The sequence below is a fragment of the Lampetra planeri genome, chromosome 11 (genome assembly GCF_965212315.1).
Source record: "Lampetra planeri chromosome 11, kcLamPlan1.2.h2, whole genome shotgun sequence".
NCBI classification, from domain to species: Eukaryota; Metazoa; Chordata; class Hyperoartia; order Petromyzontiformes; family Petromyzontidae; genus Lampetra; species Lampetra planeri.
The window spans coordinates 8,831,625-8,847,970 of record NC_136117.1 but is presented as its reverse complement, the minus strand read 5'-3'; the positions used below and the strand labels follow the sequence as shown (position 1 = coordinate 8,847,970).

At 41.6% G+C, this 16,346-nt stretch overlaps 1 protein-coding gene across 3 annotated transcripts in view; it reads left to right on the top strand.

Moving 5' to 3' along the window:
• LOC144721268 (hyaluronidase-2-like) overlaps positions 1 to 5,028 on the top strand; it is a 34,026-nt gene extending 28,998 nt beyond the window's left edge. For 2 of the 3 annotated variants that reach the window (XM_078598764.1, XM_078598763.1), the window contains 5 exons: positions 210 to 351; positions 753 to 1,637; positions 2,980 to 3,069; positions 3,514 to 3,715; positions 4,693 to 5,028. In XM_078598764.1, the coding sequence (XP_078454890.1) occupies positions 210 to 351; positions 753 to 1,637; positions 2,980 to 3,069; positions 3,514 to 3,715; positions 4,693 to 4,895 (1,522 nt within the window). In that variant the 3' untranslated portion in view covers positions 4,896 to 5,028. Of the gene's footprint in view, positions 1 to 205; positions 352 to 752; positions 1,638 to 2,979; positions 3,070 to 3,513; positions 3,716 to 4,692 lie in introns of all 3 variants that reach the window. The other variant, XM_078598765.1, reaches the window with a different exon arrangement.
• The last annotated feature ends 11,318 nt before the right edge of the window (positions 5,029 to 16,346 follow it).

The window sequence follows — 16,346 nt, the reverse complement described above, 5'->3', positions numbered from 1 at the left end:
AGGTCACGGTGTTTGTCGGGCATTACGCCTTAGCACTGCGCAATGGCACCACCACCCATGCATACACACACAAGCCTACACACGCACACGCGCACACACGCACATGCGCACACACAGTCTTGGAAACGTGCCAATAACATATCGGCTACATGCCCTTGACTTCGCTACTCACATGCCACTTTGCTCCTGGACTTGTTCGCTGCAGCCAGTGATGGGAAAGGTGTCGGCAGGATGCTCAGGACTCCGCGATTGAAACGCCGCGTGCCCATCTGCATGGCCATGGAAGCTCTGCGTCCTTGTCGGGGTCACATGACTCTGCTGGCCACCCTCTGCCTTTTGTTGGCAGTTACGGTGAGGAAGCGAGGAACTGTATTATAATTAATATTGAATTCCTTTCTCGCTCGGTGGTATTGTGATATGTGCATTCGTTTTTAATTAGGATGTTATAAATTCCATGATTCCAATAGAATATTCCACTTGTAGTTAACTAATCCGCTGCACGTGCTCATTAAGTAATACTTAATTAGATTTTGATGTATGTGCTCAACAAGTGTTGAAGTATTAAAAGGCATAGGAAAATCACTGCTTCATTCCCCATATTAAGATGTGTCCACTTGCACATATTCTTTGCCTTTACAGTCAGAACCTTAAATGGCTTACAAGCTGTGGGCTCCTTACGTAATATTGCGGTAAAGGAGTTTTTTTATTTGTGCGTTGTGCTCTAAACCGGCTTTGACTTGTGGCAACTCTAGGTGATGGCTCAAGAGAGAGTGCACACGAGCCCTCCCCTGCTCTACGACAGACCCTTCCTGGTCATCTGGAATATCCCCTCGGAGCAGTGCAAGTCGCGCTTCAGCGTAGACCTCGACCTCAGCATGTTCGACATGTACTCGACCCCAAACGAGGGATTCTACGGACAAAACGTCACCATCTTCTACCCCGACCGGCTCGGCATCTACCCCTACATCACGGACGACGGGGAAACCATCTTTGGCGGGCTCCCGCAGAACACCAGCATCACGCAGCACCTGGACAAGGCCCTCGTCGACATCGAGAAGTACATCCCCATGGACCAGACGGGCCGCTTGGCCATCATCGACTGGGAGATGTGGCGGCCTCAGTGGCTGCGCAACTGGGACAAGAAGGACGTGTACCGGCAGAGGTCACGTGACCTCGTGCGCCTCAAGCACCCCAATTGGACGGACGTCATGATTACCCAGCAGGCGCAGTGGGAGTTCGAGACGGCGGCCCAGCAGTTCATGGTGGAGACCCTACAGCTGGGCAAGAACCTGCGGCCCGAAGTGCTGTGGGGTTTCTACCTCTTCCCGGACTGCTACAACCACGACTACAAGGACAGCGAGGACAAGTACACGGGCGTGTGTCCCGACGTGGAGCTGTCGCGCAACAACGAGCTGGACTGGCTGTGGAATGCCAGCACGGCGCTCTTCCCCTCCATCTACATGCCCAAAGCGCTCGAGTCCACCGCCAACGGGCGCAAGTTTGTGCGCTACCGCGTGATGGAGGCCATGCGGGTCTCCACCAGGCCGGATCCGTACAACTCCCTTCCCATCTACGTGTACTCGCAGTTGGTTTACATCAACTCCGATAACAACTCGATGGTGGACTATAAGTCGGAGGTAATTTGACAGTCAGAAATATGTGTTGACGGATGTATTGGAAATGTTATAGTCTAGCACATTGTTTTACCTTTGTTAAGTACATATCATAGTCTTACTGCCTTATTACAATTAATTATAATTTATGTTTTCAGTGTATACGGAGTGGTATCTCCTGTAATCTCTCATTTACTTGATACAGCTGTCGGGTTGTGACGGTTCCACCTGAAGACGGAAGCTTGTGTTGCCTCCGAAACGTGATTTTTATTTTATTTTACTTTTATTAATTTTAATTTTTTACCTACGTGACTTTACCGATAAAACCTAAGAATATGAATCCTTGCAGTCACGAAAGCTTCAAATCTAGAATAAACACATTGTTTAGAAAAAAATTCTGCTTCATTGCAGTGTAAGACAAAGTTTTTATGGTTTACTTGCATTATAATATTGACCTAATTTGACATTACTTAAGATTAATCAACTTTTAATCTGATCATGAATAAACTCTTACAACAGACTTTATTCAAACTGTTGCACTGCCTAAAGCAGAGTCCGTCAACTATATTTTCTGACAGGCCACAATAATGAGTGTGCTGGTAGACCTTGTAACATCATGAGGCACATATTCAGACGTTAAGCCATCACATGACATCATGGTGTTTGTACATATGACCACTAATCTATACTTCTCAACCTCAGGTCTCTCATGTCCCTAGTTAATCCCTCTCACATCTTACTGAAATGTATCTCTCATCGATATCCCGATGCGTCTATTGGGCATCTGTGAAAAAGAGCTTCGTAGCCCATCGGGTTCTTCCACTCTAAATAAAGTTTATGATTCTGGTGTCGCTGGCCTGCGTGTCACCAGTTGAACAATCTGGCTAAAGCACTGAATTGGCAGCATGAAGTCAATGCCATACTTACTGGCAGGGTGGCATAGTAGTTACACTTCTGCCTCACAGCCAGAAGCTACTACTTCCAATTCCTGACTCGGGCGACGTTCTGTGTGGAGTTTGTATACGATTCCCCTCTTTGGCTTGGGTTTCTTCTGGGTTTTTCAGTTTCCCTCTCGCACGATACATTGTAACTTGTATTGTATGTATGTTAAAATGTACATAGCCAACTGTGCTAATCCCAATGCTGAAGAATTTCCCACAAAATACTCAATTTGGATTACACAATGCAACATCGCCCCCCTGCTGTGAAAAACTTGCAGGACCCTCCTGAAAAAGAGTCCTGACACTTGGTGATGCTTTCCTGAGTAAAAAAAAAACCCCAATAATAAATAACATTACATGGGCAGCATTAATTAAATTCCATGCTGACGATGTACGTTCCATTGTGTTCATGTTTCCATGTGCAGGTGGATCTAATCCAGAGCATTGGGGAGAGTGCAGCTATGGGGGCTGCAGGAGTTGTGTTGTGGGGTGACAAGAGGTACTCGCAGTCAAAGGTGGGTGCCAGCTGTACTTTGAAATACTATTTCAATTGAGAGCAAAACTGGAATACGTAAAGGAATTGTAAAAAATAAGTTAGATTTTAAGTTAGATTTCCCTTCTACGTGACTTTACCGAAAGAACCAAGAAGATGAATCCCTGCAGTCACGAAAGCTTTAAATCGAAAGTATAAAATCTTGTTTGGGCTTTTTATGTTATTACATTTCCTAAGTAACTGCTTTATTGAAAGACACCAGTGTTATCCTAAAACATGCAAAGAAGAGTTTGGAGAACCAAGATGTGCTTATCAATTGTTTGACTTCGAAGCTCTACCTTTCTCCAAGTTTTTCTTCAGATACCTGCAAACTATGAAGGGGGAGAGCCTTGAGTAACAATCCCAGCTGATGGTGCGGCAACTGAACCACGCGGCTAACGTTTTAGTTTTGCTGTGTTCCTTTCAGACACGCTGCACGCAGCTGCAGGAGTACATCACGTCCACGGTGGGGCTGTACACGGTGAACGTGACGGCAGCTGCCACGTGGTGCAGCCGAGCACTGTGCGGCTCGCAGGGCCGATGCAAGCGCATCTCCAACGAGTCAGACGCCTACCTACACCTCAACCCCAACAGCTTCAGCATCCAGCGCAACCGCCCGCCTCAAAAAGGTACGCTCGCCAGCCGGCCTCCGACATTATCATTTAAGGCCGTACATTCTTATAAAACGAGAAGCTTTTTTTATTTTACCAGGTTGAATCCAGTGAGCTTCATCGCTTTTTTTCAGAAGCGACCTGACGACCACAAATTATAGCTCAACGAAGTGGCTTATAACGTGGACATTTATAGCAGTCAAATACTTACTCTTAGTTTTTTCGGTAAAGTTTTTACCGATGAATCCTTGCAGTCACGAAAGCTTCAAATCTAGAAGTCAAATACTTCTTAGTCTCGGCTCGCACCTGGCTTGGCCTCTTAATGTATGTACGAGTGTTGAACTTCTTTCACACTGTACGTAGCTGACTGTGCTAATCGAATGTGGCCTAGCTCAGGCTTGAGCCGCTCTGTTGCTTCCAAAGTGGCATAAGTTAGTGGTGGCTCAATCATGGTTCAAGTTAAGCATGAGCTTGGCTTATACGTGAGCCAGACCCAAGCCCGAGCAGAGTCATGTCTAAGAATATCCCTTCGAGCTGAAATTTGATCAGTCTGGTCACGAAGGTTTATGTTGTTGGCGAGGCACAGAGTGAACCTCTCACGTCTCTGCATTGCCGATGGGAGTGCAGTCACCGGTTGAGTTAGATCATATCGAGACATTGAGTGAAATGCTTGTGGTGTCACTTCTAAGGCATTCCACAACACTACGTATCACTACTTTCATAACATTTACGTTGAGTGTGGTGAAGCATGTAACAAATCTGTCACCGTACAAGCGCAGGACAGTTTTGCAGCTGCGTTTTCCAGTTACAAAGTGCAGCTCCTTTCTATTTAACCTTTTGAGAGGTACCTCGTTGTATTTCAAGCATGCTAGATATGTAAATAAATAATAGATGCAAAGCAACATGTACAATTTCACATTCGGTAATTGTGACATTGTGCTTTATCATGTTAACCTCTGAAACGTGTTGCTGTGCGACTGTGCGCCAATGAACAGGGTTCACCGTCTCGGGAAGGATGTCGCGTGCCGACGTGCTGAAGCTGCAGGCAGGCTTCATGTGTCAGTGCTACACCGGCTGGAAAGGGCGGTACTGCGACGAGAAGGGATCGTACTCCAGCTCGCCCAGACTGACCGCAATGCCGTGTGCTTTGCTTGGAGTGATCGCCACATTCCTTGTCTTGGCACTACCCGCACTTTGAGAGAGAGGGACCACGCGTGCTCACATTGCTTTCAACGCATGACGATGTTCCCACGCTCGCATTCGCATAGACAGGAAGAATCGTGATCTCACACGCTTAATCTGTTAGCTATGAGCTCCCGCTTCCCAGCACATCGGACGAAGTGGTGTCGAAAGATCAGCTCGGTTTTCTTCAACATCTCAGAAGCAAGCGTGTTGGAGTGTCCGTCTAACTTGAGGATTCTTACAAACATGCGTAGATGGAATTGACTTTTGAGTCGTTGCGCTGCTTCAGTCATGAATGCACATTGAACGGTGGTAAATTATATAACATGATACTGCAATGACAACACCCTCTTATTATTGAATAGGCAAAGTCCATATCACAAGTCCATACCACCATCATCTACATGGGTAATACCTACCGCCAGAGGAGGCAAACATCACGGGTACAGTTTATTGTTGTATATGGCCAATAAAGTTGATGTATGTGTTAACTTAGTAATTTAAATGGGTTATAAAAATGTTTCACCTTTATTGACCATATAAAGTTCTCGGTACCACCAAAGATTTACCACGTCATGGTGGTAATGGTTTCTTCTCTGGGGCAAAGACGACATTTTTCACCCCCCCCCCCCCCGTCTGATTTACATATACAATCCCATATCCATTTGTGTGCTGGCTTGGAGTGTAACCCATGTACGGTAATCTGTGTTCGTAGTAGTAAATAATTCTTGCTTAATCGATTGTCCGTAGGAGGTTTTCAATGCAGTCGGCTGAAGTGAAACAGGTTTTCACAAATGTTTGAGGTAAGGTGGGCTAGACCCCCTCCCGTTTATTTGGGTTGTACATTTATTTCGTGAACCATACGCAACGGATGCAAGTCTTTATCATCTTTAGTGTGGCGCCCTCCGCTGGGTGAAGTTGTTAGTGACGTTTATTTTTTTTGACGTGCCACGATTAATCGCTAAAATCGATTCTTGCAGTTACGATATATGCTAAATCATGCGCATGAAAATTGATTGATAATGTATGCAAGTCATATGCAAATTATAGACAGATTGTCCATTTAGGCTAATGGAGTAGGCACAACTGCATTTAAGATATGAAATTGCCAATGAGGCGGTCATAAACGATATTGACTCTTGAATTAAAATTATGCCCCTGCATCTTGACTTTTGAAATACTTTCCCCGGGGAGAATTGCCTCATGTCTAATTATCAATATTAGACATGTAACGCTCAGCTCGCCAGCGATTCGATGTTACACCGTGCAATTCAAGTGTTGATTGTGTTTGTATGTTAGGCTGTTTAATTGTTTCTCATGTCTTCTGTGCAGTTGTGTAAAATATTTGCTCTGTTAACTTATTCTAACATGGGCATATAGTTTTCTTAAATAAATAACAGTGTATTGTTACTTACCTATTGATAACAATTGTAATGAAAACAAAACATGTAAAATATGACAATGTTTAACTACTGCTAAGTTAAAAAAGGCTACGGTTATGTACATGTGGCCAGCCTTTTAGTTGTATGAAAATGATCATTGTGATGGTGCACGTGTGTAGATGCACAAGTCGTCAAGCTATTTAACAGTTCCGTTGAATCTTCAGCCACCGTATATGCAGAGTGCAGCTCCCGATTGTAGGCTTATCAATGTAGTCATTTAATAATACTCGTTCTATACAATACTGGAACAGTGTGGTCATACTTGTATACTGCTATGGAAACCGATCTGTGCAATAGGCTATAATATTTTTTGTTAACTTCAGAACTCTTATTTTTACTTTGGAGACATTTTTTGCAACTGCCGTTACTAACATTTAATCCTGCCACTGCTGTATAATATTGAACGCAGTATTGTTACAAATCACCGATACAATTTGTTGCGAGTGTGTCGCAGCAGCAGCATCATCCCTTGATGCCTTTACAAAAGAAGGAGTGGGTGGGGGGATGTTTACATGTGTAAAGCTGGCGATTGCATGCATCTTTAAAAGTAACTATAGTTAAGTGTTACTCGGGCTGCTGCCAAATAATCTGCCCAAACGATTAACTCTGACATTGAATATCAGCAATCTCGATGTTAATTGAACACATGGCTTTTATGGCTAATATTCTGAATCATCGTTGATTTTTTTTAGATGAGCCACGTGATTATCTGGCTAGGTTTGTGTCGTTAAGACCCTCCATTGCCCCGACAGCCAAACAAATGACACATTGTGAGCAGCAGCATTGTTTAGTTTTATTTTACAGCATGTCCGAAGGAAAGTAACAAGGTTTTATCAGTGATTGATAAGCACATTTCGTTTATTGGCAACTGAAAAACATTTTGAGCCAACTTGCACACTGGAGGTAAAAATTAACTGTCATTGTTTGTGTAATTTATATTTCTGGGGGAGGGGGGGGGGTTAAGCAAACCTTTTTGTTAACTCCACGTACATAGGATTTTTTTTATTAACCTATACCACAAATACAACATTGTGCCTAACAAGCAGTGCAAATCATATTTGAATGGATGTAGTATTACAGCGATCACTTTAGACTTGCGAGATTTCAGAAGGCTATCAAGTTAGTTGGGTGTGTTAGTATTTCGTTTCACACCATTAGCTTTTGCTTGTATTATGTAATGCGTGGCTGTCCATGCATTACTATAATGATCCATCAAAACCCAAGGCCAGCATATTTTAATTATGTATAATTAAAGTAATTGGGGTGGAACGAGGGGGGCACAGTCATCAGCGCACTGCACTATCAGCCTCTCGACCCTAGTTCGATTCCCGTCCATGGCTAACATCAGTGGGCAAGCGATATCTCAACCAGACCTAGGCAGCCCCCTTCAACAAGCCTCACTGACCAGTGTGAAGTAGGGTCAAGCAAACTGCATGACCATCATGGTGTGCGGAAGTTTACATAAAGAGACCAGATTGCATTGTAGTCGTCAGAAATATGGATAAGGCATTTAACTTATCCATACTGATATTACAAGTCTGTGACTTGTAAAAGTTGGTTTCTTATGGCGTGTAAAGTTATTCAGAAGTCGGGAAAATTTGAAAAAAATATTTTTCATTCATATAGTAGTAAAAAAAACCATATCAAAAAGGTGTTGGATAAATGACTGCTCCTGTGGGTTTGTGTCGATTGCTTTGTTAAAAAGAAAGCAGTACGGTTTTGAATATATACTGTGCTGAATAGCCTGTGGAATAATGACTTGGAGGTCTGACCCTAACTCTGTATACAGCTGATGTTTGCACTAGGGTTGACAGTTAAATACAGATGGAGTTATGACTGCATTGGTAACTTTTGTTTAGAATGTATTGTTGGCGTTTTTTTTTATATCAGTTGTTTGACTCGGAGCTATTGAGCCACGTTCTGTTAAAAAAAAACAAGGGACATGATTTTGAGTGCACATTGCATTTGTCGAATACATGGGTCAGTCCATAGTATCGTGATCAGAGGTAACTGTCAATATTAAAACACACTTCATGGAAATGCATCAGCGACACAAGTATTTTTTTCCTAATACTGTATTGTATATTGGATTAAGACCACAGTATTTGCCGTGTCTCGTACATTACAAAAAGTCACGATTCCATCTTATTTGGACTAAAGAAATATGCTGAATGTGTAGACATAACGGAGATCTGCTGATATATGCTTCTAACCATAATGCTCCATAACCACGCATGCATTTGTAATCAATATTGGTATTTATTGTTGTACAGGGCCCCATCGTTTAGCTGGAGTTCTCTTTACAATAAAATTTAGTAACCCAGCAGAATTTGTTTAACACGCTGGACTGCTGATGAGACCTAGAACATCCAAACCAAGTCAAGAGGTTTATTATCCGACCAAATTCCGTTGGATAATGTTCATTTTGAAAGCCAGTAGACTCGTGGAATAAAACAAAAAACGTATGTGGAAACACGGCCAAGATCTGCTTCTATACTGTTTAAACTTGACAATGGTTAATTCATAATTGAAAAGAACTTTACTTTCATGTGGTATACAAATTTGAGCCGAACACATTACGTTGTTGCTTTCGACTGACTTAAAGCTGGTATTCATGACGGCAGTTTATGGGAGTCGCTTTCAAGCTGAAGGAGATGTCACCTTGGAAGGCAACGTATCCCGAGTTGAGGCCGGTTGATCTCTCAGTGTTCCACTGCAGGTGGGACATTCAACCGAGCTCCGTTTGAGGGTACGGGCACATCGATGTGTATGTGCCGTTAATGCAGTGAGTTTGGAGCGCTGAATGCAGTCTGCGCAAATGTGTGCTACACGTGGGTCTGGTTAACATAGCTCCACACAACACATTAGCTGTTTTATTATCCACTCAGCTTATTAGTAGCTGAGAGGACATTACTTTATGATTGTTGAATACAGATTTAGCCGAAAAGGAAATCGAGCATTCACGTAATTTAATTGTGTGTCCTCTGTGCGATGAGTTGAGCAAAGCTGCCGATGTGATGTCCAAACACAGGTTGTAAGCACATACATGTACATCTAAACAAGTTTTACCTGTGAAATAGAATGCGATACTGGAATGTGTTTTAAAGAGCAATTACCAAGGCGTTTAAACTGTTATAATATGCCATTCAAACTCTTTAACAATACGCTCACATTTATTGTGTAACTTTCGAGGTCTTACAGACCCAGGGAGGCTTATCGTCGACCTGGTTTGGTTTTCCAACATCAAGTTTGAAACACGCCACCTTTATGCGATGCAGCATTATTGATCCTAATTTTAAATGGTCAATTTGAATACAGCCACAATATAAGCAGGATAGTTTACAGTTATAAATTTGATTCAGAATGATTTATAATATGGTGATGCTGAAATCGATCAATTCCCACTGGATTTTATATCGAACAATACAGTATTGGTGTGTACATTTTACTTAAAGCAATTGAGTATGGATCTTGAAATAGTATTACAATTTCCAAAGCTAATATGGAGCACTTTTAAACAGAGCAGATGGCAACATTTTCATAATTGTGTTTAAAATTGCATTAGAAGTGATAAAAAAATATATATTTGGAGTGCTATAATAGCTTTTGGATTGTTTAAAATATTCATTTAATCTGGTCAAATTAATCTACTGATTGATTGTATATATACACATGTTGTGGTTAGGGAATTATGTATTGATTTAAACGTAACATTTGATTAACGATTCACATTTAATTTAGACTAATTTGGCTAACACTTGATTTTTTATAAAGGTTAATGATGTTTTGCATTAAAAGTTCATTTGTAGGTATTTGTTAACTTATTTTTGATGGACATGTAACATTAATATGCTAATTTCAGTAAATTAAAGGCTTATTTAAACCAACGATGTGTTTGAGTTTTTGTGTTTCAGTTATGCAATACGTACCATGTAATACTCAACCTTTTAATACCAACATACTTGGGAATACTTCACTTTCTTCGTATTCTAGGGCAAGCTTGTTGGCACATACAATCTAGTGCTTTGGAGGCGAGAGTCAAGAGAATTACACAGATTTGCAAAACGGATAAACCCACTCAGTTTAACACGTAGGCTTTCGCGACCAATATTATTCATAACGTTTTTTGGGTTTAGATCGCGTTATTTATAAATGTGTCGTAACCCTCCACCACCCGACACGGCCAATCAGTAAAAAAGTGTCACGTTGACAAAAGACAAATAGTTCACTGCTTTAGCCCACGGGTGTGTTGAAGCGTGAAACCACAACATTTACAATTTGAGTACGACGTTTCGCTGGTAATTGCATCCAGCATCATCGGGCAATTCGCCAGAATGGTGAGGCTCTGCTGTGTCTCCCGTTCTTATATAGAGCAGCAGCAGGGTGACGTCATCATTAACTCACTGTACTGCCAGATGGCCAGGAGATGGCGGTACAGCGAATGCATTCTTTCTCCAGCCCATCTCTGGGAACCTTTTTGAGTGTTAACTTTGGATAACTTGAGGTTTCAGACCCTCATAATATGAAATTAGCTAAACATTCCAATTCAGGGCCCTCCTGTAATAGCTTTGAGACCTAATGGGGGCATTCCTAGAAAAAGCCCTCTAATTTGTTTCCATCATACACCTCAATTGATAGAACTGGCATTTGTCCAAATTCATATTGAATGACATGGATTATTTTATCCATTTCCCTCATCCTCGCAGCGGCTTTTGGCTAACCATCTAACAGACAGTCACTGCATCGTGCGCTTTCAGATGCGCTTCTGTGCACGTCTGGCACGCTCTTCCTATATTGCGCTCTTTCAATAATTAAGAAACCACCGGAGCTGTGCACTTTTAAACGTAGATTGAAAACTCATTTCTTTTTAACTGTTTGTGCTTATTTTTGTGTCCTCCCACACCGTTATAAAGAAGTTCAACACACGCAGCTTGAACCTCTTTTCTCACACTTGCTGGCAATTACTCTTATTTACATCCCCATGAGCTGCATCACTGGCAGTCCACATTTTCACAAGCATCTATCTCAAGAGGCTTACAACTGACTAGTGGATGGATGTTTATTTGGCACATATATTCAGCAACATCTCTATTGCCTTACAAAAACTGGAGGCAACTTATTAGAGACTTGGAGCACCAGATGCACATCTGCACCTTGAAAATGAGATGGGAGTGCCAAAAATTGTGTGCGCCATGCTGGTTTGCTGAAAATGTAGATTACTCTTGAGAGCAAGTGGAGCAAACGATTAATACGTTTAATTTAACAATAGTTTACAGCACTTATGCTGGGCATCCAACAGCGGATTTCTGACAATCTGCTTATCACAAGGGTGTTTGTCCTTGGGGTTTGACCATACTTCACCAAGCTGGTCATAGTGGGTTCCTGACATCGGGTCCCAGAACAGGTTCATATTTGAGAATTTGTGAAATTCTCAATTTGGTGGTTTTGCCGGTACCCTACCACTAGAGGGCAGTATCTACCTATCTAGACTCACCACACCGTCGTCCAATCTAATACCATCACATCGGGGACATTCTCAAGATTGGTTTCGTTGATTAAAATAAATGATTACATTCACATTACATGCATAAAATTGTGGATTTGAGGATATGTTATTTATTATCTGTGCATATGGACACGCATATGCACACATGTTTTAATTTCTGCGAATGGAGAAACAAAAACGAGCAAGAAATTATATGTTAGGAGTAAAATGTCTGAGAAATGTCCATGCTTCGTCTTCAGTGGAGATGACAACTTTCAAAGACCCTGAATCGTGACGATTCGAATCGCTGTAGGGGCGAATTGTAACCTGTTTACTGTCCCATTAGTAACTCGCAGCTCTACATTACAAAATTGCAAAAGCTATTACACTTGTCTTCTTGGTTTTTTCGGTAAAGTCACGTAGAAGGGAAGTAATAAAATGATAAAAATAAAAACATAATAAAATAATTCTCACGACGTTTCGGCTACAACGCAAGCAGCCGTCTTCATGTGAAGAATGAGACACTGCCAAGCTAGGAGCTTATATATAAGCTGAGTTGGGGGTGTAAGAAGAGCGCCTTAACAAAAGAATGTGCATATCAAGAGGAATTTAGCATATTCATGGAAAATGCGTAGGAGGTGGGCGGGGGGGTTTCAAGGGAGGGGGCAGGGGGTAGCATTAACAAAGGGAGGGAATGTTAATAGTATGTAGAAGCAATGAAAACTATTACACTTGAACATATAGGCGTATATGATACTGGTGTGTATGGAACGCATTATGATAAGTAACCAGTCGATCCACTGCTGGATGAACGCCTCCCCAAGTCGCTGCCAACACTCACGATCCTGCGATGCAATCACCAAGCATCTGAACACGAACTGGATCATCATTCCATCTCCCTTTACAGGCACATGCTATTCCTTCGCAGTATTGGAAGTTAATTGTGCGAGGTTTAATAAGGTACTGCGTGTACCTGCTTTCAAAATTCACTTGTAACACATTTTTCTTCTCCATAACCAGGCTCTGAGAGAAAGTAGAGGTGGAAATAGGCTGACAAACACTGCTAATTTATTCACTTGGCTCATGCAATTCGCAATTACCAGTCTACATTTTACCGTCGGTACATCTTCGCCCATTCCCACCATGATGTAGAGTGACTTAATGATGTCACATCATGAAACAAGAGGAAGTGGTAGCATTAATGAAAGTTCGCTCTTAAATACCGTCCCATGGTGTAAATGATCTGCAAACTGGACTTGCAATTCAGAGGTTGCCGATTCGATCTTGCGGCGTTGTGGCAGTTGAATCCCGCAATTCATATCCACTCAGCAGGATCAATAGGTACACACCACTCGTGCATTCATCGGCAGGTCACGTGTGGTGGACTAAAGTGTGAGCACTCCCACAAGATGTCTGGTGAAGGTGGAAAAGTAGGAAAAATAAAAAAAACCCTCGGATCTCCCTCACGTTAAGGCCCTTCCCACCCAACGGCATTGTAGGCAGGACATTACAGACCTTTACAAGATATACTTCAATAGGATGATTATAACATTCTATTTTCAATTTAAAAAAACGTGCTGCTCAGCCAAATACTACAGTAATCATGGCATGTGTTTGTTGTACATTCGCTGAAAGTTGACTATAAAAATGCACCGTCAATTCACTAACTTGTATCGTTGAAAATTGGGAAAATGTTTACATCATGCTTAGCTAAAACTCATGCACGTGGCGTTAACTGTACGTGGGCTGTTTAGGAACGTTGTTTATAGGTTGTTTTTATCATTAAATTACAAAACTAACTTACTAAATGGCCGAGCAAGGAGGCGTTTGCTGCTGTTTGCAGATAAAAAAAGAGTCAGGAGACTCAGTGAGGGTGTACCTTGGTAAGCAAGCACAATAATAATAACAACAACAACACACGATGCATGTATTGTGAGCAGAAAAAGATTGTTTTACGTGAATCGATGCATTGTTACTGAAGGGCCGCTGTGTTTTGGCTATGTGGTTATGACCTTCAGCACGCAAGGGTCTCTACACTTACACAGGATAGTCCCTTCGCTCCTTGCGTTTATGGCACACACTTGCCAAAAAGGATCACTCAACTGGTGCACGTGCTACAGGGTAACATTTTACAAGCGCGCACTGCCTGTAAACTCAGCACCCTTCCCACATTACCAAGCTCATAAAATTATACCCTGCAGCATTTGGATCCATGACAAAAATCACACGTTTTGTCCTTAATTTAATTCCATTGAACACCTCCCAACACCCACCTTGTGTGATTCCCACGTGTTAAAAACACACACACCACAACGCAGATATAATTACTAATCTTTATCCGTGTAAAAACATATACCGTCACAGTATCAGCAGAACTCTCGTTTCTCCTGATATAGAAATAAAACATTGGTCGGTGTCATTTTCGTGACCCAGGTCGCTCTTGTAAATAAGACTATCCTGGTATCTTGCAATATCACCTGGTTAAACAATAAGAACTTTGAAAGCTGAAACTTGTATTGTTTCGTCCATCCGCCTATTGGATTTCCAGCCCAATATTATCCAGCAGCTTTGTATAAGCAACCGAAACGCATGAACCGGGTTCAACAGTTTTGAATCTAATCAGCCAGAGTCCAGCTTGTTAAAAGTCCCTCTTGTTCAACATATACTGCTGGGTTACGATTTATCATTGGCAAGGACACTTTATCTCCACAACGGGGTCCTGTTCAAGGCACGAGGCAGTATTGTACACAAACTCTTTGTGTTGTGGCTAATTTTTGGCTAAAAATTCCAAACTCAAATTCCGTGTGTGAATATATATACATAAGATATATATTATAGTAAACATTGTCCGCTTGGCTTTTCATACCAATGTAGTTTGTTTCATGTAGGTCACTGATAGCATATATGGCCAAGTGTCAGTTGATGATTTTGCAAACCATGAGTGTTCATATTTTGTTAGCGCATGCTTCTTTTGAGCCTCCTGCGCTACTTGCTGTGCCAGCACACATGATGTGGAGGTGGATGTACAGTGCCATTGAAATGAGACGTCGCACATGACACTTTCACATGAATCTCCACGTCATTCTCCAACGGGCCTTCGACAGCATTTGAGAAGGAGAGTTCACTCATCAGACGCCTCAAGTAACGTAGCCTTCAGTCCCTCTTGGTAGAAATATTAAAAAATGGATGTCGTTGTCAGTTGGCGAAACACTTTTTCGCTCTATAAATAACGCTGCAAACAAGCCAGATCTAAAAATATATATTTTGTTTATGCCGATTCTGGTAAATGTGGGAAATTTTATTTTCCTGCCAAATCTAAGCAAATGTTCCATTATTCACCCTACAGTCAATGGTAAGCGCATATATGAGTCTATCCAATGTTACTTTTAGATTCAATTGTATAATGCAGCTAGGGATGACACCACAAACGTAATGTGGTATGCAGCACAGCACCCCTGCTTTGTGAACCCGGCTGTGTTTTCTCTTTAACTTGTACAAGTACACAGTGGCATATTTGGGCAGAAGATGAAATTAAAGATGATTTTCTGCAGCTGTAAAAACAATCTAAAAAACTTGTAAGTTTGACCACTCTTCAAATTTATTATCATGTTAAAAAAATGCCCAAAGTAAGAACTCGGTGTAAACGTGCAATATTAATTAATATAGTTAATTTTCTAATAACCCTATGGTACTACGTAACTGTTTATATTCTATTTGGGGGAATGAGAAATTAGTGTCGCTCAGCTTTAATTTTGCATTCTAAAGGGTCCCCCGACTAATGCCGACTAGCACGTTGAGATTCATCTGTTATTTCTGCAATAAAAGAACATGAAGGACATGAGATGAGTAATGTATGCACACACCATGCATTATATATTGCAGGCTAAGTGCACGGCACATCCGTTGTCTTCATACATTTATAGGCACTGTGTATTTACGACTCTATCGCACACAGTATATTCTGTGTAAATCAATGGACGTACGTGTGTTTCCAACCTTTAAAATGAATGACAAATAACAACGACTGTAAAGCCTCAAGGTAAATATAACATTTGATTGTGTTTGTTTTTGTATTCCCATTTCCAACTTGAACGAATGTCAACGTTGTCATCTCAAATCACATTGTGCTTACTCAATTAATCCTGACATAAGAACTGTAAAATAGGTTGGGTGCGACATGAGGTTCATTAGCCAAGATTTTTCATCAATAAAAGTGCCAAGAAATGGAACACGTCCGATGGAGCAATGAAATCGCTCTACGTGCAGATGCTAGGTGGATGATTTCGTTGCAGGAACGTGTCCAGGTGGTGGCAGCTTGTGGAGGCCTTCATCCAGCAGTGGAATGACCTGGCTGATGATATTTGCTGACCCGCCCATACTGGGCATGTGAAAAAAGAGCTTCACATCTCATCGGATTCCTCCAGTTTAAATAGATATTCTGATATTATATGTGCAATGTAGTGTTGGATGTGACCAGTAAAATAAAAAAAAATACTCCAAATAAACACGTTCAGTGCAGGTCACAAAGACATGTGATAGC